Here is a 22,417-nt window from a genome sequence, read left to right on the forward strand (position 1 = left end):
AGGCAATATTAGAGTCTCTTAACAAATTTGTCCATCCTAGATGTTACTTCTTTTTTTAAAAAAAAAAAAAAGTTACTTATTTATTTGAAAGTCAGAATTATAGAGAAAGGGAGGAACAAAGAAAAAAAAATTCCATCTGCTGGTTTGCTTCTAGATGGCTGCATTGGCCAGGGATGGTCCAGGCCACATCCAGGAACCAGGAGCTTCTTCCAGGTTTGCCATGTGGATATCAGTTTCCAAGCATTTGGGTTATCTTCTGCAGCTTTTCTAGGCCATTACCAGAGAGCTGGACTGGAAGTGGAGCAGCTGGGGCCCCAACTAACACTCATGTAGGATGCTGGCATCACAGGTAGTGGCTTTATCCATTACATCACAGTATCTTGCTCTAGCTCTAGATGTTATTTCTTTAAAAAGATATTCAGTAAATTTAATCAAGCAAATTTAGTATTTTCAATACTGAGAAAAATCTGTGGGAATTGGCTTTGAATGTATACAAACCTTAGCTTCCTTGTGTCAATATCTGTTGACAAGTGTATTAGTACTGACACTTACATGTATATGCACAATCATTCCATAAACATATCTAAATATTTACAGACATATGGCCAGTCACAAGCAACAGTGTGTAGGCCCTATAACTACTGCAATGCTTAAAAGTTTGTATTTCTTTCTCTTAACTGCAGAGGAATTTCAATGACTAAATGTAGAAGAGAGTAATAGAAAACTACCTTCAGGACAACAAATGATAATTGTGGCAGGGAAGATCCTAGTGGTTGCATTTTTGAAGAGAAACAAGATATTTTCATAGCTTCAAAGTATTCTTCTTAAAATATTTATTATCAACAAAGAGAAGAATACTGACTTTACAGTGAAGAGATGTGACAGAAAACCACCTTAATCAATGGATTGAGGTTAATGTGACAAGTAATGAGATAACAGGAGCTCATAACATGCATGGAGAAGAATACTGCTCTGGGGCCTTTGAATCACATTCACTAAAAGAGATGTACAACGTTAGAATGTGAAACTCTTCCATCTTTACAACTCCCTATTTAAAAACAAATTTCCTTGCTAGTTGAAAACGTTAGAATATGAAATTCTTCCATCTTTACAACTTCCTATAAATCAAATGTCCTTGCTAGTTAAAAATTACATGGGAGCAAGCACTTGAATAATTAATTATGGATCCTGGCTCCTAGGAAGAGAGAAGTAACATTTGGAGAAAATGCAGAAATGTTATAAAGCCAGGAATCCAGGAAACAAAAAGCCACTGTGCCTAGCACACTATAACCATGTGACATTACCAGCCACAGTAAGTCACTCGACCATGTCTACCTTTACAGGACAAATATCACGAAGTTTGCCACAGTTATACTGCAAGGTCTGCAAAAATCCAGAAAAGGAATATGATGCAGTTGTCACTAAGCAAAAATCATATTTGCAAACTGGAGAGAATATCTATTCTTCCTTGTTATATTTGAACCATGTATGTGTGTACATGTATGTATGGGTATGTGTATCTTACATCTCTATAGGTTGACAGCTGCCAAGCTAATTCTATAATCCTGATAGATGTAAATGATTATTTGTTGTCAATCTCAACTAAAAGATGCTTCTAAAATATGCAAGCTTTTTATTAGAATGTACAGCTAAGATAAAGCAAAGGGAGAATTCTCATCAGAATTCTATCAAAATAGGGAAATCACTAAAAGTTTCCAATCTTTTTCCTTTCAATGGATATGATGCTGGAAAAGTTCAAAGTAACAAGACACTGATTATTCCCTTGGATCATATCTAGAGAAAAATTCCATCTCTTTTATTCTCCTAGTAACTAAAATAATAATAAATTTACTGTTGAATTAGAGAATGAGTTGTCAGCCTGATACTTCTCCCAAAATATACCAACAGAAGAATGTTTAACTTTTATATAAATTAAGAAATTAATAAAGCTATGTTATCTTTTTGAAAACCTATAGGTGCTAAAATACAATCCACTAGAATTTGCTACCGTTTTAACTACTTTCCATTTAAGAAATTTTAATACTCTATGGTATCAAAAGAAAATTTTAATGAGGTCGTGCATTAATGTGTTCCTAATGGTGCCTAATTTTTAAGATTGAGAAATAATGGAACCCAAAAAAGATATAAATACTTTGAAATTACTACTAAAACCATAAAGCATATATGCATGTCAACATATATAGAATACCATTATCAAATCAAAATGCCTTTATGATTGCCTATGCTCATAACAATAACATTTATTTAAAAGCTTTTACTTGAAATGTATCCTTGTAAGCCCTCAAATACACCAGAAGAAAGAGGCACAACAATATCTTTTGGTTTGGGAAATCAGAAAACCAAGATTCTTGATGGTTTAATGATTTACATGAGGTCATTCACCCTCTGGGTGGCAGAGCAAAACCTCTAACCCACGGCTGAGATTACAGTTGTTGATTAAAAAAAAAAAAAGTTACAAGGCACTGTACTAATCTCTGAAAGGATTCAAGGAAGAATCTGGCCCAAGCACCACCCTTAAGATGCTTAGAGATGGGGCCAGTGCTGTGGTGTAGTAGGCTAAGCCTGTGGTGCCAGAATCCCATATGGGTGTCAGTTCGAGTACTGGCTGCACATATTCCAATCCATCTCCCGGCTAATGGTCTGGGAAAGCAGTGGAACATGGCCCAAGTGTTTGGCACCCTGCACCAACAAGGGACACCCAAAAGAAGATCCTGGCTCCTGGTTACCAGAGCTGGGATTGACTCTACATCTCAAATAAATAAAAACTCATAAAAACAATGAATATGCATATTCATGAGAAAAACATAAAACAATGTGTTTCAAAAGAGAAGAATGAAGAAGATATTGCAGGCACATTTGAACCACGTAATAAAGAGCATTTAGAAAGGTTGGAGCCAAACAGCTATAAGTGGTTTCACAACTCCTCTACTCATTCCTACCAGTCAACCCATGAATGTATGTAAAATGCAGAATCAATCCTCATTTCCAATCTCATGACCTTGGCACTCCTCAGTCTCTCACAGAATTATAACAAGGATGTTGGAAATGGGTTATTGGCAATAGTAATGAATGTGTCTGCTTTAACACTACTTAGGAATTTCAATTAGAATCAAGTAAATGAACTTACTTCTAGAGAGATTCTCAAGGGCTTTCCCCAGCTTCTTGCTCTCTTGAAGGATGTGGTTCAATTCATCAAAATCACGGCTTACTGGTTTAGTCCGCAAGTTCCACTTATGATGCTCTACTGACCTTGGCACTATGTTTAAAAAAAATGGTTATTTCAAAAGCATGCAGCATAATGATATGAACTCACTATTCATCATTATGTGAAAGACTGTACCAAGATCAATGTACAGAATAAAAGGAGTCTAAAGTGGAGATGGTTTTCTTGTGAGCAGACTGGAAGATATAAAGTCCATTTGAAGAAATGCTTTAACTGAACAAGTAAAGGGAAGTGGGGCAGCATATATCAGAAAGCAAAACTCAGGAATTGATATAAAATTCATCATTTCTGTAATGTAGGGGGAAACACACAGGCAAAGTATATTTTGTATCATGTTAGTAGCTTAAAATAAATAAAAACTTCTTCATCAGCAACTAGTAAATATTAAAGACTTTCTTGTCATGTCTTCTAAAATCAAAAAGACTAAATGTGTGTGTATATTTATATCTATATATACATTTATATAGCTATATATACACATATATATATATGTATAGGTATAGATATATCTTCACTTCCAAAATTCTCAGTAAAATTATATTACAGTCAAGGGATCTTTTTTTCTCAAAGAATTAGTTGACCAAGGAGAGAAGACAATATTAGGCTAGAAATAGCATCACATTTTTTTAAAGAGGAAAAGTGGACTGATGAGTGGTAAGTGGATTTAACTAGGTAAAGAAAACTGAAACCTAAGTCCCTAAAGAGAAGGACACCAAGAAAGTAAATGCTTCACACAATTGAAGCATTATCATGCTGTACTATGCAAATTAATGGTAAAACTACTACCTAAACAGTACTCTATACTTTGTGTGTCTTTGTGGGTGCAGTCTGTTGAAATCTTTACTTAGTATATACTAAGTTGATTTTCTATATATAAAGATAATTGAAAAAGAATCATGATGAAGAATGGGATGGGGGAGGGAGTGGGAGATGGGATGGTTGCAGGTGGGAGGGAGGTTATGGGGGGGAAGCATCTAAAATTCAAAAGTTGTACTTTGGAAATTTATATTTATTAAATAAAAGTTAAAAAAAGCATTAATACATCAACTCAGGGGACAATGTCAAAATAATAAATGGAATTGTTTTCCAGGATTTATTAAATATCCAGCTGAATTAAAGGCATATTATGAAAAATATTTAAAATCGTGGCAGTAAAGAAAAGATGACTAACACTTTAGGTCCAGGCATTTTTTTTTTTTTTGTATCAGGTTATTCCATCACTCAAGATGCTCACAACCCATGTTGGAATACTGATTTTAGTCCCTGTTCCTTTACTTCCAATCCAGCTTCCTGTTTATGTGCCTTGATGGCAGCAGATGATGATCCAACTACTTAATTTCCTGTCACCCACTTCGGAAACCCAGATGATATTTCTGGCACTTGGCCCAGCCCTAGCTATTGTGGTCATTTTGGGGGGTAAACCAGTCAACGGAAGATTTCTCACTCTCCCTCCGTGTTTGTGTGCATCTCTCTCTCTCTCCCTCTCTCTCTCTTCCTCCCTGTCACTATCCCTTTCTAATAAGTAAATATATAAATTTTAAAAATAAATAAAATAGTTAAGACAAAAATTGGAACCTAAATAGGTACCAGTAAAATAGCAATACATGGACTTCAAAGACAAGAAAGCAAATCTTTCAAAATTCCAGCTGAAGATTATCTCTGAGAATTATATGCCCACCTAAGAAACCACCTGAGATACTCATAAGGACTCAAAAATTCATCTTGGAAGCACTCCTTTACAGAAAACTCCAAGTGGGAGTGCTATACCAAAATGATTAAGTAAATTGAGAACTTGAAAGGATTGGGGTACAAAAAACTGGTAATACCACTTAAGAAAATGGAAAAGGAAATTTTCAGATGACAGTGAAGTAAAGTCTCACAAGACAGCTGAGGAAAAAGTCAAAAATCCAAAGTCAAGAGTAGAAAATAAAGGATGGAAAACTACAGGAGAGATGTCTCTACAACGTTTTAAATGAAATAAAATATAAATATAATATAAAGAGAAGTTTACTTGATGTATTTGATCATATTGAGAAGGTTTACTTCTCTGGACAAGGATTGGTGACACTTCATTAAGGGGTGGGTATAAAGAAAACAAACAGGAAAGCAAGAAAATGATTAATTCAGGGGAAAATAGACACCATATGGCTCAACTGTGAAAAGTGTTAACTAAGATAGTTATAGTAATATTTGTGCAGAATATATATTTAGCCAATCTGTGAGACAACTACATAGCGATACTTGCAGGATGAAATGGTGGTTAGGGACTGAAATAGCCCATGGGGAAGAGACTGGGAAACAATGCCTCAGACTAACAAGTAAGAGAACCGCAGAAGTACCTCACACATTCAGATATGGAGAAGCAGAAACCAGAAGAAACATTTAAATGAATTGAAAGCAATTCCAGGTTAACACCAAACTTGAGGAGAAAGAAGGACATCACTATCCATACTACTTTACTTTTTGAAACCATGTACGTTCCATTTTGATAAAAGTCAAACAAATCATAAGGACATAGGAAATAGTCTCTCAAACTACCGAAATGTATCATTCTGCTACTTTTATAAAGGTCATCAGTCAGCATTCATCATACTGAAAAATGTACTGACACTATGGCCCAGTAGGCTTATATTTGGTAAGTCATCATAAAGAAATGCTGTGGGCATTTGGCCCCACAGTAAGACACTGCTCAGGATGTCTGCATCTCTATCTGCACACCTGAGATGGAGTGCCACCTTCATTCCCAATCCAGCTTCCTACTAATGCTCACTCCAGGAGGCAGCAGATGATGGCTCAAGAAGTTGAGTCCCTGCCACCCACAAGGGAGACCTGGACTGAGCTCCTGGCTGCTGGCTGTGTCTTCATCTTGTCCCTGCTATAGTGGGACAAGTGGATGGGAGTTTCCTCTTTCTATGTGCCTTTTTGTGTCGTTATACACCTGAAATAAATAAATAAGTAAAAATTTAAAGAAAAAAAATCTGTATTTATAAGGTTATTTATTCCCAAGAAAGTCCAAGAGTTTTATTCATTTATCTCAGCAAATAGCTTATGTGCAAAATCCTAGATATAATGAACAAAGTTCTGACAAATTATGGCACATTTCCACTATGTTACAGAATGTAATTATTAAAACAGGGTGCCAGCCGTAGCAGCCATTTCGGGGGTGAACCAACAGAAGGAAGACCTTTCTCTCTTGTGATCATTTGGGTGGTAACTCACTGTCTAACTCTGCCTGTCAAAAAATAAATAAATAAATAAACTTGTTAATCAAATGAGTTGAAAATATAAGTTAATGTCATGAAGATTTACAAATGCATTTTAAAATAATTAAAACAGTTGGTATAAGAATGTATACTGTTTAAGGCAATTTTTATTGCCATAAATTAACCCACACATATTATCTATGTCAGTGGATACAAAGAAAGGGATGTGCAAACATACAAACTATTTCCAGAGGAGTAGAATTTGAGGGAGGGATGAAGAAGAGACTCTCTTTCTATACGCTATGTTTTTTAAATTTCCAAAATAATAAAATATTGCATCTTTAACTTAAATAATCTAAAACTTTAAAAAGCTGAATCACATGTAGCTGCCTCCTCTGAGTCTTTTTGCTTAAAGAACTCTGGAATGGAGCTATCAGCTAACATTAGCAAACAAGTGTTCAAGTTGTAGAGCATGGATGTAGTGAGCATGGCTAATCTAGAAAGCTGTTCCAGGCATACTGCTATTACCTAATAGGCCACTCCCCCGGGAAACCTAAGGATGAGCCTAGACCAGAGAGGCAGGCTCAAACGAGGGAGCAGATAAAACATCACGTAGACCAGATTCTTCAAACATCATTTGGCAATCTTATTAGACTTCTTCGAATAAGTTGTCAAATCTGTAACTTGTACCACTGCATTATCTGATTTCTCAGAAATTACCACATGGGAGCAAACTCTCTTTTATAATTTATAAAAATAAAATCCTAGATTTAAAAATAATAATCCCAATCAGCATTCCATTCCAGGATAATCAGCCACCAGACATGGCCCAGCTGTCCATTATCCAAGCTGCGCCTAGCTCTGTAACACCCAAGTGCACCAGTGTAAGTGACCCAGCATCAGAACAGCCCTGTCAACCCAGTAAATCATGCATTGTTGTTTTAGGTCATTGTGTTTGGAGCAGGTTATGAGAAACAAATTCAAAAATGATACAACAATCAAGAACTTCTCCTCAGAAACCATGCAGAGAAAATAAGCTAAATTTCTTTTAACATTTTTATAGCTTGTGACAATTCGATACCTATATGTGACATAATTTATCCAGGACAACAAGACCACAGGATAATCATGGTCTAATCAATTAAACAATACTTCCCAAAGCTGTGTTGATGAATAATAGGAGATTTCAGAGGTCACCAGTCCAGAAACAATCTTTGGGTGAGAATATCTCTTAGGTTTTCTGACAGATTACAAAGCTTTCTTAGGTCATATTTCATCTTAAGATGCTGTGCTACAGTGTACATACATTTTATAAAAATATCCTCAGGCGATGTGAAGAAGGGCAGGCAGGGTCAGCAACATACAATGACCCGGGCAAAAGACGACAGAATCTGACATCAGGGCGGGTCTTTGAGGTCACTGAGGTGACGTTCCCTGCAGTGAGGAGACAGTCCACAGCACCTCCCGGACAGAAGCTGCCCATCCTCCCACCATGACGCTCCCCACTCTCCCATCACGAGGTCACTATTTCTCAAATCAGCCTATTGCACGCCTATGCTAGGCAGGACTCAGTTGTGAACAACTGTTTATGATATTACTGAAATTTTATTCACAATGATCTTTACCTATAGTTTCTGTCTATGGATTAGAAAAGAAATACACCGTGTAACTCCACGATTTTTGAGAAAGTTTGTCCATTTCGTTTGAACAAGAATAATTTCAATTATTTGGATCCTTCAAGTCCGTTTTCTAAAATTTATTAAATTGCTAATATTATTATCTGAAAATACTTCCCCATTACTCTACTTTTGTTTTAAATATGCTAGAGACATTCCCATCACTGTAGTGATGATATACCCAACACTGACTACACAAAGAGCATTGTGCATGTCTCCTGCCTGCTGTTATTTTCAATATTACAACTTTCAGTCATTGTTCTACTATCTCAGTCTCTTTTATTACTATAACATGCATTTTGAATACATGTGCACTGCCTCTCCTTTCTTCCTAAAATGAAGAGTGCTTTATAAACATCCAGCTATTTCATCTTTCTATATTCTATTCTAATCGCAACATTAAACAGCAGCAACAACAACCTGAGAAACACTCTTTTAAAAACAAAAGTAGGGCCGGCGCCGTGGCTCACTAGGCTAATCCTCCGCCTTGCGGCGCCGGCATACCGGGTTCTGGTCCCGGTCGGGGCACCGATCCTGTCCCGGTTGCCCCTCTTCCAGGCCAGCTCTCTGCTGTGGCCAGGGAGTGCAGTGGAGGATGGCCCAAGTGCTTGGGCCCTGCACCCCATGGGAGACCAGGAGAAGCACCTGGCTCCTGCCATCGGATCAGTGCGGTGTGCCGGCCGCAGCGCGCCTACCGCGGCGGCCATTGGAGGGTGAACCAATGGCAAAAGGAAGACCTTTCTCTCTGTCTCTCTCTCTCTCACTGTCCACTCTGCCTGTCAAAAAAAAAAAAAAAGTATAAATACAGTTATTGACATTTGGTTTCACTTTTTGGTTTTTATCTAGGTCAACATTTACCTCAATCTTTTGACCTAAGTCATAAATCTGAAGTGGCCATAAAGGATCAGCACTCTCTACAATGCACAAGGATTCATGAATAATGTACTTCACATATCTACCTAAATTCTGCTCACAGTCGGTGGTCACTCCACATGCCAGGTTACTGGAAGAAATACTTCTCTGAGTCCTGTCTACCTTACCTATGACAAGTGATGATAAAAAAATTGATAACATGACATTGACCCTTGGCTTCTTGGCCTTTAGGCTAAGATCAAGTGTAGTAACATAATATTGCCTTGAAGAACGTTCATGGTGTAAGTGCACTGTTCCCAATGCTGAGGATAAATCAGTTGAGCTATTCATTCATTTATTTATTCTTTTATTCACTCATTTATATAGCACAACAACGTGACATATAACTAAATGGCAGGCACTGGTTGATGCTCACGTTGAATCAGTGAGAATTAAAGTAACAAAATCCTGAACTCATGAAGATTGTATTCTACTAAGCTCAGGATATACTGAATAGGCTTATAAGTTATTCTTTTCTGTATAAAGCTGACATGTTTACTATTTAATAAAAACTTGAACTAAATTTCAAAACAAGCATTTTAAAAGAATTAATAACAATATTTTTTGTACATATAAAAATTAATGACTGTTAATTTGTGCCCCCTTCTTCTTTTTTAACGTGAACAGTATCTTAGATATTTTTTAGCTTTATTCCACAAACATTTGTGCCAGGCTGTACTATAGCCAGGAAATATTTTTCTATTCCTAGAAGAATTTTAACATGTCATGTTTTAAAACAGGAAGATGTAAATTTGTATGAAATACAATCCAAGTACTGGTTGGGATGTCATGGGTTTTCTTACATGATGTACCAACATACAATGGTAATCCCAAAGGAGCAAAGACAGAGAAAGGAGAAGAAAGAATATTTGCGGAACTAATGATCAAAATATTAATCCATGCAAATATTGATATACTAACGGGATAGCTATGCTACATAAAACAAAGAAGACTTTAGAGCAAAAATCATTGTAAAAAACAAAAATGGAGATTATATGTTGATTAAAAACATCAATCTAGCAAGAAGATATAATGATTATAGATATATACACTTGGCCTGAGGGCCTTAACATACAGAAAGAACAAATTTCCATAATTAAAGAGAAAAATGGAGAGTTCTGTAATAACATTTGGAGACTTCATACCTTACTTTTACTATTGAATAGAACAAGTTGGCGATTAGTAAAGACATGAACGACTTGAACAAAACCATATACCGAGTGGATCAACAGACATATAAAGAACAATCCACCTAAAAATAGCAGAAGGCACATCTTATAACAATGGCAGAAGACACATCTTCTCCAATGCACATGGAACATTCTCTAGTAGGAATCACATCTCAGGCAACAAAATAAGTCTCAAGATATTTTTAAAATGGAATTATTAAAAGTACCTTCTGTGACTATAATAGGACAGAATCAACAAGATCTAGGAAATTCATAAATATATGAAAATTAAACAATACACTCATGTACAAATGGTGAGTAAAAGAAAAAAAACACAACAAAAATTTAAAAAGTACTTTGAGAACTTAAAGGGAGAAAGAAAAATTATAGCATATTGAACTTTATGGAGTGCAATGAAAGCTATGCTCATATCTAGCAAAATTAAGACATAACTACTGACCTTAATAAAAAAAATATTAGAAGAATACCAGGAACAACTTTAGGCTAAGTAATTGAATAACTATGATTCAATGAAAACAGCAATACTAGAAATACACAATCTCCAATATTGACTCAATAAGAAATAGACAACCTGAACTGACCTATAACAAGCAAAAATGTTGAGCCAGTAATCAAACACCTCCCAATGAAATCAAGTCCAGTATAAGATGGCTTCACTGTGAATACTATCAAGCATTTAAATTTATCTCAAATTATTCCTAAAATACTGATTAAGAGGAAACACTTCCTAACTCATTCCAAGGGGCCAATACTGCCTTTATACCAAAAACTTAAACATTACAAGAAAACAAAATTACAGATTAATATCTTTTATGAATATTAATATAAAACTTACCAGCATATGAGAACGATTATATATCATGACCAAGGGAGATTTACCCTGGAATTCAAGGGTTATTTAACATAAGAAAATTAATCAATGTAACATTTTTTTTTTTTTTGACAGGAGGAGTGGACAGTGAGATAGAGAGAGACAGAGAAAAAGGTCTTCCTTTTTTTCCGTTGGTTCACCCTCACCCTCCAATGACCGCTGCGGCCCGCGCGCTGAGGCCAGCACACCACGCTGATCCGAAGCCAGGAGCCAGGTGCTTTTCCTGGTCTCCCATGCGGGTGCAGGCCCCAAGGTCTTGGGCCATCCTCCACTGCACTCCCAGGCCACAGCAGCGAGCTGGCCTTGAAGAGGGGCGACCGGGACAGAATCCAATGCCCCGACTGGGACTAGAACCTGGTGTGCTGGCACCACAGGCGGAGGATTAGCCTATTGAGCCGTGGCGCCGGCCTCAATGTAACATATTAATAGAAAAATTGAGAAAATTTGAGGAAAAGCATTTGAAAGATCTCAACGCACTTTGATGATAAAAATGTACAACACCCTAGGAATAGAAGGAATCTTCCTTAACATTATAAAAAGTATTCAGGAAAAACTCAGCTAACATCATACTCAGTGGCACAAAACTTATTTTCCAAGATGACTAATAAAAAAAATAACTGCCAACATTTATCATTTCTATTCAACCTTGTTTTGGAATTTCTAGCTAGAACCATGAGCCAAAAATTTTCAAAAACAATTAAAAAATAAAGGCATCCAAACTGAAAGGAAAGAAGTAAAACTATCTCTAGTTGCAGTTGGTATGATCTTCTTTGTAGAAAATCCTAAAGAATTTGCATACACACACACACACCAATTGTTAGAACTAATAAAGTTGTTCAGTAAAGTGTTGGGATACAAAATAATCACACAACACAAAGCAATGACAATATGAAATGTAAAATTAAAATAGCTTATAATAGCAACTTAAAGACTAAAATACTTGAGAATAAATTAAGCCAAAGAGGTGCTATCCTTGTGACATTGAAAATTATAACATATTCCTTAAAGAAGTTAAAGAGAGACATAATAAGTGAAAAGAAATCTCATATTCATGGACTAGAAATCTCACTGCTATTCTGATGACACTTCTGAGATATTTGTAAAGAATTGTTTACTTATTTGAAAATACAACATAGAGAGAGCAGAGAGACAGAGAGAGAGAAAGAATCTCCCCTCTACTGGTTCACTCCCCAAAAGGCCACAACAGCCAGGTCTGCCCCAGACCAAAGCAAAGAACCAAGAACTCCATCCTTGTCTCCCACATTGGTTATCAGGGGCCCAAGTACTTGGGCCATTTTCTGCTCCTTTTCCAGACACATTAGTAGGGAGCTGCATAGGAACTGGAGCAGCTGGGACTGGAAGCAGCACTGATAGGTGACGCTGGCATCACAACAATGGCCCCAACACTCTGAAAATTGATCAAATTGTTCAACGCATTTCCTATCAAAATCAAAATGATCTTTCCGCAGGAATGAAACAACTGATTCTAAAGTGTATGCAGAATTGGGAGTAAGAATGGCCTAAATAATCCTGGTAAACAAAAAGAGTATAACAAAGACGGTATGTTCACAGTTCTTTAATTTAAAATTTATTACAAAGCTTCAGTAATTAAAACAATGTGATATTCACATAAGTATAATCATGTAGGTTAACAGAATAGAATTGAGAGTCCAGAAATAAATTTTCATATTTATAGTGAATTAGTTTTCAGCAGCGTGCCAAGATCATTCAATGTTGAAAGAATAGTATTTTCAAGAAATGGTGCTGACAACTAGATATATAAAAACTATGCAATTTTAGAAGAAAAGATCAATATAAGTGTTTATGATCTAGGACTTGAAAAAGGTTTCTTAAATATGACATGGGAAGCAAGAAAAAAGAAAAATAGGTAAATTGGACTTCATCAAAAGTAAAAACTTCTGTGCAGTGAAGAACATTGTCAAGAAAGAAAAAGAACATTCAAAATGAGAAGAAATATTCATAAATCATATCTCTGATAAGCATCTAATAATCTCTTTCAAAGAACTCTTACAATCTAAGAACAGAAAGAATAACAATCCATTTAAAAATAGATAAAAAGACATTTTTTTCTAAACAGGATATTCAAACATTCAAGAAGCACTTGAGAAAAACATTAGTCATTAAGGAAATGCCAATCAATGTTACAATGAGATACCACTTAACTCATACTTAAATAACTGTAATTTTTTTATAAAGAGAAGATAAGTGTTTGGTGAGGATGTGGAGAAATTGAGGTCCTTGTACATCACTAGTAAGAACATAAAATTGCTAATGTGCCTGGGAAGCGGCAAAATGATGGCTTGATGGAGTCCCTGCACTCACATGGGAGAGCTGGATCCTGGCTTCCACCTGGTCCACCTCCAGCTATTGTAGCCTTTTAGGGAGTTAATCAGTTGATAAAAGATCTCTTCCATCTGTATGTATCTCCATCCCTATCCCTATCTAGCACCAGCAGTCCCTCTACCTAGCTCTATCTCTGTCATCTCTATCTCTGTCATTCTACCTTTCGAATAAATGAATAAACCTTTTATTTTTTCTAAAAAAAAGTAATACATAGAATTACCACATAACCCAACAATTCCATTATGAAGTACATGCCCAAATAATGAAAGAAAAAAAGGCATTCAAACAAATGCTTATGAAGGATGTTAAAACAATTGCACTATTCACAATAACTCACAGGTAGAAACAAAATACCCATTAACAAATAATGACAGAATATTATTCACCATAAAAAGAAATGAAGTAGAACACATACTGCATCATGGTTGAACCATGAAAGCATGCTAAGAGATGTGAACCAGACACAAAGATCACAATTATGTGACTCTTCATCTGATATACCCGGAATCCATAAAGGCAGGAAGCAGGTTCCTAGAACCCAAAAGAAGATGGGAATGTTGAAAAATTACTTACTGGGTATAGGGCTTCCCTTTGAAGTGATGAAAGTATTTTTTAACTAAACGTCAGTACAGACCATGTAGCACAATATTGTGAATGTACTAACTGCCACTGAATTATACATTTTTAAAATGGCTAATCAATATTTTTTTTAAAAATAAAATGTCTTAAAATGATTTGGTATGCAGCCATAGTAACTGGAACATCTAAAAATACTTAGCCTCTGTTCAGGTATGATTTAAGGTAATGACTTAAGGGTTTGTGTGTGTGTGTGTGTGTGTGTTTGGTCTGTATGGACATTCAACACCAAGAGGATTTTTCTTTTCCCATTGTCCTTATGAGAACTCAAGTGACTACATGTGGAGGCTTTTATTTTTGAGTCCTTATTACATTCAGTTGATCTATTTGTCCATTCTTTTGCCAGAATAATACTTTCTAACTGCAGTTTTATTAAAAAGATGAAGTCAAATATGGTAAATTTCCTACCTGATTCAGGTTTGTCAAGATTGCCTTAGATAATTATGACTTCTGACTTTTGAAGTAAAATTAAAAATAACTCTTTCAATGTCTAGGGGTTAAGCCCTTTGAAAGTTTTCTTACAAACTATATTCAATCTGTAGATTAATTTGTAGCATACTAAAATATTACCAATATTAAACCTAAACAAAGTAAATCTATCCATTTTATTTCTTTAATTTATTTCAACAAAGTTTCATAATTTTCCATGAGGAAAAGATTTGCACATTTTCTCGTCAAATTTGCTATTAAATATTTGGTGTTCTTTGATGCTATCATAAGTGGTATTTTAAAAGACATTTTCTAATTTACAGTTGGTATATACAACACAATTGATGTTTGTATGTTAACTTTGTATCTAATAACTTTACTGAATTTACTTATCAATTCTAATATTTTTCTTACAAATTCCTTCAGTTTATTATGTGTGTAATGATAGGATCTGGAGATAAAAATATTTTTTATGTTCATTTGCAATTATACATTTTCCCCTGGTCTGATTTCATTGTCTAAGAGCTCCACTACAATGCTGAATAATAGATGTGAATACATATTCCCAGTTATACAGTGGAATATAGAATACGGTATTTGCTATGAGGTTTCTGTCACTCTTCATATTTTTCTTTATTCTTGATATGATATGTTTTATCATAAATGTTACATTTTGTCAACTGCTTTTCTTCCATCTGTTGAAATGAAAATATACTTTTTCTTAATATAACTAGTCTGTTAATATAGTTAATTATACAATTATTTTTTGTACAACAGATGAACTTTATATTTCAGATAAACCAAAGTTGATCATGGGGTATTTTCTGGTTTACATATTCTTGTATGAATATTACTAATATTTGGCAAAATTTTGTGACTATTATCATGAGAGATATTCATCTTTAGTTTTCTTTTGTTGAAATGTCCTTATTTGTTTTAGTGTCAGGGGTATGAAGGCCTCCAAAATGAATTGAAAATTATTCCATCCTCCCACTCCATTTTCTAAAAAAGTTGCATCTTATGTTATTCCCTTTCCTTTCCAAATTCTTGCATCACCTAGGGAAGCTCTCTGGACCTCAAGTTCTTTTGGTGAAAAATTGAATTCAATATCTTTAATTGATAGAGGGAAGTTAAATATCACTATTCTCAAATCAGTTTCAATAATTTGTGTCTTTCAGGGAGTTTATAGGTTTCATGTGAGTTGTCCATTTCATTAGCATAGCGTTGTTCAGATTATCCTGGTGGTATTCTTTCAGGGTCCTCTCTCTGTAGTCATGTTCACTGTCTCACTCCTCACAGTTGCAGTTTTTCTTTCTCTGTTCTTGGTAAATATTGGTAGGTATTTATCTGTTTTACTATTTTTTTCCATTCACCAACTTTGGGTTAGTTCATTTTCTGTGTTGTTTCTGTTTTATATTTCATATTTTATTATTCTTTTTTTTTCCTGAGGGTGGAGAATTTTAATAAGGAACATGCATTTACATAGCCCCAAAGTATTTTTCCACAAATTACTTACTAAGAAAAAATTGTAACTATGCAGTGGAGAAAACAGGCAACAGTCAGCAAATGAACAAAATTCACATCCCCCGTAAGAGGAGTATCAGGTGCCTCTAGATGTGAGACTCTGAGAATACAGCATCACTTTGTATCAGACAAGATGCATGAGCTAAATCTAAACTTGAAGGGAAATTGGAAAATACACATTGATAGATATTCTGCAAGTTAATTAGTTATATCCTCCAAATTGTCAGCATCTTGAAAAACAAAGAATAAAAAAGACAAAACGATGGAAACATTGCCAGACTTTTAAGAAAGCTAATGTAACTTTGATACTGGGTCTTTGTGTATCCAGATTCACTGCCCCAAAGTACCCAGACCAGGCATTAAAAGGAGAAAGTGGTGAATATCGTTCATATCCTGCCAAGCATTGGGCCTGCACAGGCTGCTCCAGTCAGTGGGAATTTAAATGAAGATGTCGCAGGTACCACTTATTTTATACCAACACCTGATAAAGCACAGAAAGTAAACCAAAGATGAATTTCTCTCATGACTTTAACTTTTAAAATGCTAATAAAAGAATGTTATTGAAAACACAGGGCATACTACCTTAATCAGAGGGGTTTATCTCAAGAATAAGCAGATGACATTATCATACACTAATGTTTCTGTTCATCAGTAAGTCAAAAACACATAATCATTTTAATAATGCCAGATAGATAAAGTTCAACTTCAAATCCTTGTACAAGGATTCTGTAAACTAGAAATATATTTTATTAATGCCACAAAGCCAAATCACACTTAAAGATGAAAACATGGAGCATTCCTATCAAAATCAGCATCCTAATTCTCTGATTTGAAAGTGGACATATCAATGTTACATGTCAGAGCTGCTGTCAGAAGACAAAAATGCCAAAAATATATAATAAACTTACAAAATATTATGGAAATAATGCAATGAGGTGTATCTTTTCCTCAACATGTTGTTGGTTTAATTAATTGTTAAAAACAAGCATTATTTATTTATATTCTTAAAATAAAGGCTGTGATCATTTATTTTAGACCATTTTTCTTTTCTAATACAGGAATTTTTATAATTCGTACATTAGAGTTATAAATGTCCCTTTAAGCACTGTTTCAGCTTCATTCCATGAATTTTTATATACTTTATTTCCAAAATTTTGTCTAACTTCCTTTGTGAGATTTGTTCTCAAATCATTAGTTTTTTAAAAATGTATTTTTAAATTTGAAAATATTGGGGTGTGTGTGGCAGGAAGAAAGATCTAGTGTTTTTTTTTTCTAAGCATTTGTTTATTTACTTATTTGTTATTTGAAATGCAGAGTGACATAGGAGAGGGGTATAATAGAGAGAAAGAAAAGAGAGAAATAGATATTCCCTCTTCTGGTTCACTCACCAAATGGTTGCAGCAGCCAGGACTGGGCCTGTCTGAAGACAAGAACCAGGAACACCATCCAGGTCTCCCATGTGAGTGGCATGCACGCAACTAATTGGGCCACATTTTGCTTTCCTAGGCACATTAGCATGGAAACTGGATCTGAAGCAGAGCAGCTGTAACTTGAACCACACTCCAAAATGGGATGCCAGCTTCGAAAGTAACGGCATAAACAATTGTGCCACAATGCTGGCTCCATTAGGTTTCTTTTGCTTACTAACTAAATATAATTTTGGTTGGGAAATACACATAGTATTTCAGTAATTGATTTATAGCATATCATACTGTCTACCTATGAATATTATACCTGGAATTGAGATTTATATATATACTGTTGGGTAGAATCTTCTATAAATGTTAATTAACTCAAAGAAGTTGATACTGTTATTCAAATCTTCCATGTCCTGACTGATTTTTTGAACTATTTATTCTGCCTGTGTTTCCCTTTAGTTCTGTAAATTTTTATATTATGTAATTAGAAACTTTGCTTTTGGTTGCATACCCCCCCTTTTTTTTTTATTGCTGTCTATTTAATTAACCTTTTAACATTATAAGATGGAGTCTTTATGTCTGATAAAGCCAGGAGGCAGGAGCTTCTCCCAGATCTCCCACATGGGTGTCAGGGGCCCAAACATTTAGACCATCTTCCACTGCTTTTCCCAGGCAATTAGTAGGGAATTGGATCAGAAGTGGAACAGCTGGGACACAAACGAATATCCATATGGGATGTCAGCAACACAGGAGATAGCTTTACAGGCTATGCCATAGCACAGGGCCCATTGACATTTTTTTTATTTTTAAAATTTATTTATTTATTTATTTATTTATTTATTGACAGGCAGAGTGGACAGTGAGAGAGAGACAGAGAGAAAGGTCTTCCTTTGCTGTTGGTTCACCCTCCAATGGTCGCCGCGGCTGGTGCGCTGCAGCCGGCGCACCACGCTGATCCAAAGCCAGGAGCCAGGTGCTTCTCCTGGTCTCCCATGCGGGTGCAGGACCCAAGCACTTGGGCCATTCTCCACTGTACACCCTGGCCATAGCAGAGAGCTGGCCTGGACGAGGGGCAACCAGGACAGAACCCAATGCCTCGACCAGGACTAGAACCCAGTGTGCCGGCGCCACAAGGCGGAGGACGAGCCTATTGAGACGCGGCACCAGCCCATTGACATGTTTTAAAGTCTACCATCTTAGTGTTTCATTTCTGTTTTTCCAATCTGTTCTTTGTTAATCTTTTCCTCTTTTCTTACCTTGCCTTTATTTTGGAGGTTTTTTTTTTTTTTGTGAACCCAATTTTAATACTTCTACTAACTTTTCATTCATGCATTTTGTGCAATTTCTTTGCAATGCTTTAGGAACTATAATACACATCTTTAACCTATCACAATCAACATTAAAGGACATTATATTGTTTCAAGGAATGTTTAATGTTTTGATAATGTATTTCCAAAAATTACCTCATATATTATTGCTACATATTCTATTTTTTAAAAACATGTTAAGGAGCTGGTGCTGTGGCATAGTAGGTTAAGCCTCTGCCTGCAGTGCCAGCATCCCATATGGGCACCAGTTCATGTCCTGGCAGCTCCTCTTCTGATCCAGCTCTCTGCAATGCCCTAGGAAAGCAGTGGAAGATGGTCCAAGTCCTTGGGCCCCTGTACCTGTATGTGAGACCTGGAGGAGCCTCCTGGCTCCTGGCTTCAGATCAGTTCAGCTCCAGCCTTTGCGGCCACCTCGGGAGTGGATGGAAGACCTTTCTCTCTGTCTCTCCTTCTCTGTGACCGTAACTCTACCTCTCAAACAAATAATTAAAATATTTTAAAACATGTTAATTTATTATTATTGTTGTTGCTTTAAAAATCTCACTGTTGGTCTCAAAGAACTGGAGGTTGGGAGTAGCTTACTTGGGCAGAAAAATTATGTAATCAAACTAGACCACAAGCAACACTTTATGATGGTAGAGCATCCTATACAAAACAAAGAGACTGCCCAATGACTACATCTTTTGGCATTCTCTCCTCAATGATGTGATGGAATCCAGAACTGACCCTACAAATTAGTAATCCCCTAGCACTATGAACTGTTCACAGAAAAACAGAGAGAGAAAGAGAAACAAAGATAGATTCATGATGGAAAAGAAAGTGGAGATGGTTCATTTCATTTTTTATTTTGTCCTTATTCTTTTTTTTCCTTTAGCATTTATTAATCAAATCAGGCACAGTGTTAGATATTACAAGGTATATTGTTGTAAACAAGGCATGCAAATATAAAATTTGTGTACTTATTTGAAAATAGATCTTCGCAAAAAATAAGAATGGGAATAGGATGTGGAGGAGGAAGAATGGGAGTGTGCATGGGAGGGCAGGTATAGTGGAAAGAATCACTATGTTCCTAAAGTTCTCCTTATGAAATGCATGAAGTTTGTATACATTAAATAAAAAATTTCTGAGGAAAAAACATAAAATTATATCATCAAATGTTAAAAAACAGAAGACTGGGACCTAATTTTATATACCAAATTGGTGAAGCAGGAAAATTTTTTTACAATCATAATTTGTGAACAACATTTGAAATGTGTAATATTTTACACAATTCTCTAGAGAACTGCGGTTGATATAATACTTTTTTAAAGATTTCATTTATTTATTTATTTGAGAAGTAGAGTTTCAGAGGGAGGGATAGTCAGAGAGAGAGGTCTTCAATCCACTGGTTTACTCCCCAAATAACTGCAACAGCCAGAGCTGAATCAACCCAAAGCCAGGAGCCAGGAGTTTCTTCTGGGTCTCCCACTTGAGTGCAGGGGCCCAAGCACCTGTGTCATCCTCCACTGCTTTCCCAAGCCATTAACAGATAGCTGGATCTGAAGAGAAGAAATTAAGACTAGAACTGACACCTATATGGGATGAGGGCACTGAAGCTGGAGGCTTAGCCCACTGCGCCACAGTGTGGGACCCTGATACAAAATGTTTTATGAGTAAACCATGTAATGAAGATACCCAGAGATAATTCCACAGATGACTCAGATCCCATTTTGCATACAGTGGTTTTTGCAAACAAAAATAAATATTTCCAATCTACTCCTTTCTCTGTTCAAATTAAAGTCAAACACTTCAATCATATAAGGCTTTAATGTGTAAGAACAAACATATTTGAAGCTCTCCTCCAATTTGCTATAGGTTCCTGATTATTAAATTTGTTTCCATATATGAAGAGATAGCAGAGCACTGGAAAAATCCGGAGGTTACTGAGGTAGGGAGAAAGGAGGGGCACTAAGAGAGGAGGAATAACTTGGGGTAATGAGAAGAGAATAAATGCAGGAACTTCAGTCACAACTCACCAGCTGAACTTTAGGGAGATCCTAGGTAAAGGTTTAAAAAGAAAAAAAATAAATATTTTTCTGTTGTTGTTATTCACTTGTTTTGTACAAGAAGACAAGACAAGAATTGTCTTTTGATTCTGCTCTAAAATATTAATTTGCAGGAACAACATTGTGACAGAGTTAGGTTGCTACCTAAAATGCTGTCATGCTATATCAGAGCTCAGTTTGAGTTCCAGCTACTTAGCTTCTGATCAGCTCTCTGCTGATGCACCTGGGAAAGCAGCAGAAGATGGTCCAAGAGCTTGGCCCCCTGAAACCATGTGGGAGACAAGATGGAGTTCCTGGCTTCTGTGAACCAACAAATGCAAGTGTCTAACTCTCTCTTACTTTATCTCTCTCTCTCTCTTTCACTCCCCTTTCAAATTTTCAAATAAATAACTATTCTTTTAAAAAGATTTAATTTGTTTTTGTGTACTTTATTAAATGGGCGTTTTATGCAGTTTTGAAACATACAATGTTATAACAGGCCATGACAGACATGAGACTTGTTTGTTTCATGTAGTTTACATTCTTTAAAGAATAGCACACTAAAAAAAAAAATCTACTAAATCAATTACACAGTTCAAGAGTTTTGGTGAATGAATAAATGTACACAAACCAGTGTGATGTTAATGCTGAAAGTAGAAGTCATTACGATGAACTTCATAAGAAATATCAGATGCAAATTTTGGCTTTTTTCTTCATTTTCCTAACAACATAAACTACACACATTGAGTAACATTTAAATAGCAAACTTCCTTACATGATTTGGAGTCTGGTGATGGTGGTGAAATATTAGACACAGCGAGGTCACTTTTTGATTTTTTAGGCTTCTTTGCATTTAGTTGCCAAGGTTTATCGTAGCTCCTGATATCTCTTCTTGTTCCCTTAGGTTCTGTTAAAATAAAATACAGACAAAAACCCAATAGTGAGGAAGAAAGAAACTTGGTCACAAAATATAGTATATCCTGATAGGAAAGAAAACTAAAATCAGCCAGGGAGACATTAGATACTGATTTTGTAACTTTTCTTATTCTCCACTTTTGTTAAGGAAAAAAAGTTTTACATAAAGGAAGGAGACCAAAAAAGAATCTACTTATACAATTTAGCTCATTTTAAAAAAATATAATATAAAAACCAAAAATATAGCATTCAAGGGGTCCGGTGTTGTGGTGTAGTGGGTTAAGCCATCACCAGGATGCAACACCAGCATCCCATATGGGCACCTCTTCAAGCCCAGCTATTCCTGGTCCAATCCAGCTCCCTGCTAATAGCTTGAGAAAAGCAACAATAATGTCCCAAGTTCTTGGAACCCTGCCAGCCATGTGGGAAATAAGGAAGAAGTTACTGGGTCCTGGCTTTAGCTTGGTCCAGCCTGGCATTTGTGGTTATTTGGGGAGTGAACAGAGGATGAGAGATTTCTCTCTCCTTCTCTCTCTCTCTCTCTCCCTCCCTCCCTCTCTTTCTCTTTGTCTCAGACCCACTGTTTCTGTAACTCTGACTTTCAAATAAATAAACGAATCTTAAAAAGAAAAAATATAGCATCCAGCTATATGTCAGCAAGCTGAAAAACTATAGTAGCCTCC

The 22,417-nt window shown here is 35.8% G+C and overlaps 1 protein-coding gene across 1 annotated transcript in view; it reads right to left on the minus strand.

The window, feature by feature from the left end:
• Positions 1 to 22,417, minus strand: part of C4H8orf34 (chromosome 4 C8orf34 homolog) — a 607,786-nt gene that overhangs the window by 487,190 nt on the left and 98,179 nt on the right. Inside the window, exons 3-4 of the mRNA XM_062189877.1 lie at positions 21,595 to 21,726; positions 3,149 to 3,277 (exon numbers count right to left, since the gene is read on the minus strand). Of these exons, the coding sequence (XP_062045861.1) occupies positions 3,149 to 3,277; positions 21,595 to 21,726 (261 nt within the window). The remainder of the gene's footprint in view (positions 1 to 3,148; positions 3,278 to 21,594; positions 21,727 to 22,417) is intronic.

Source organism: Lepus europaeus, chromosome 4, assembly GCF_033115175.1.
Source record: "Lepus europaeus isolate LE1 chromosome 4, mLepTim1.pri, whole genome shotgun sequence".
Taxonomy (NCBI): domain Eukaryota; kingdom Metazoa; phylum Chordata; class Mammalia; order Lagomorpha; family Leporidae; genus Lepus; species Lepus europaeus.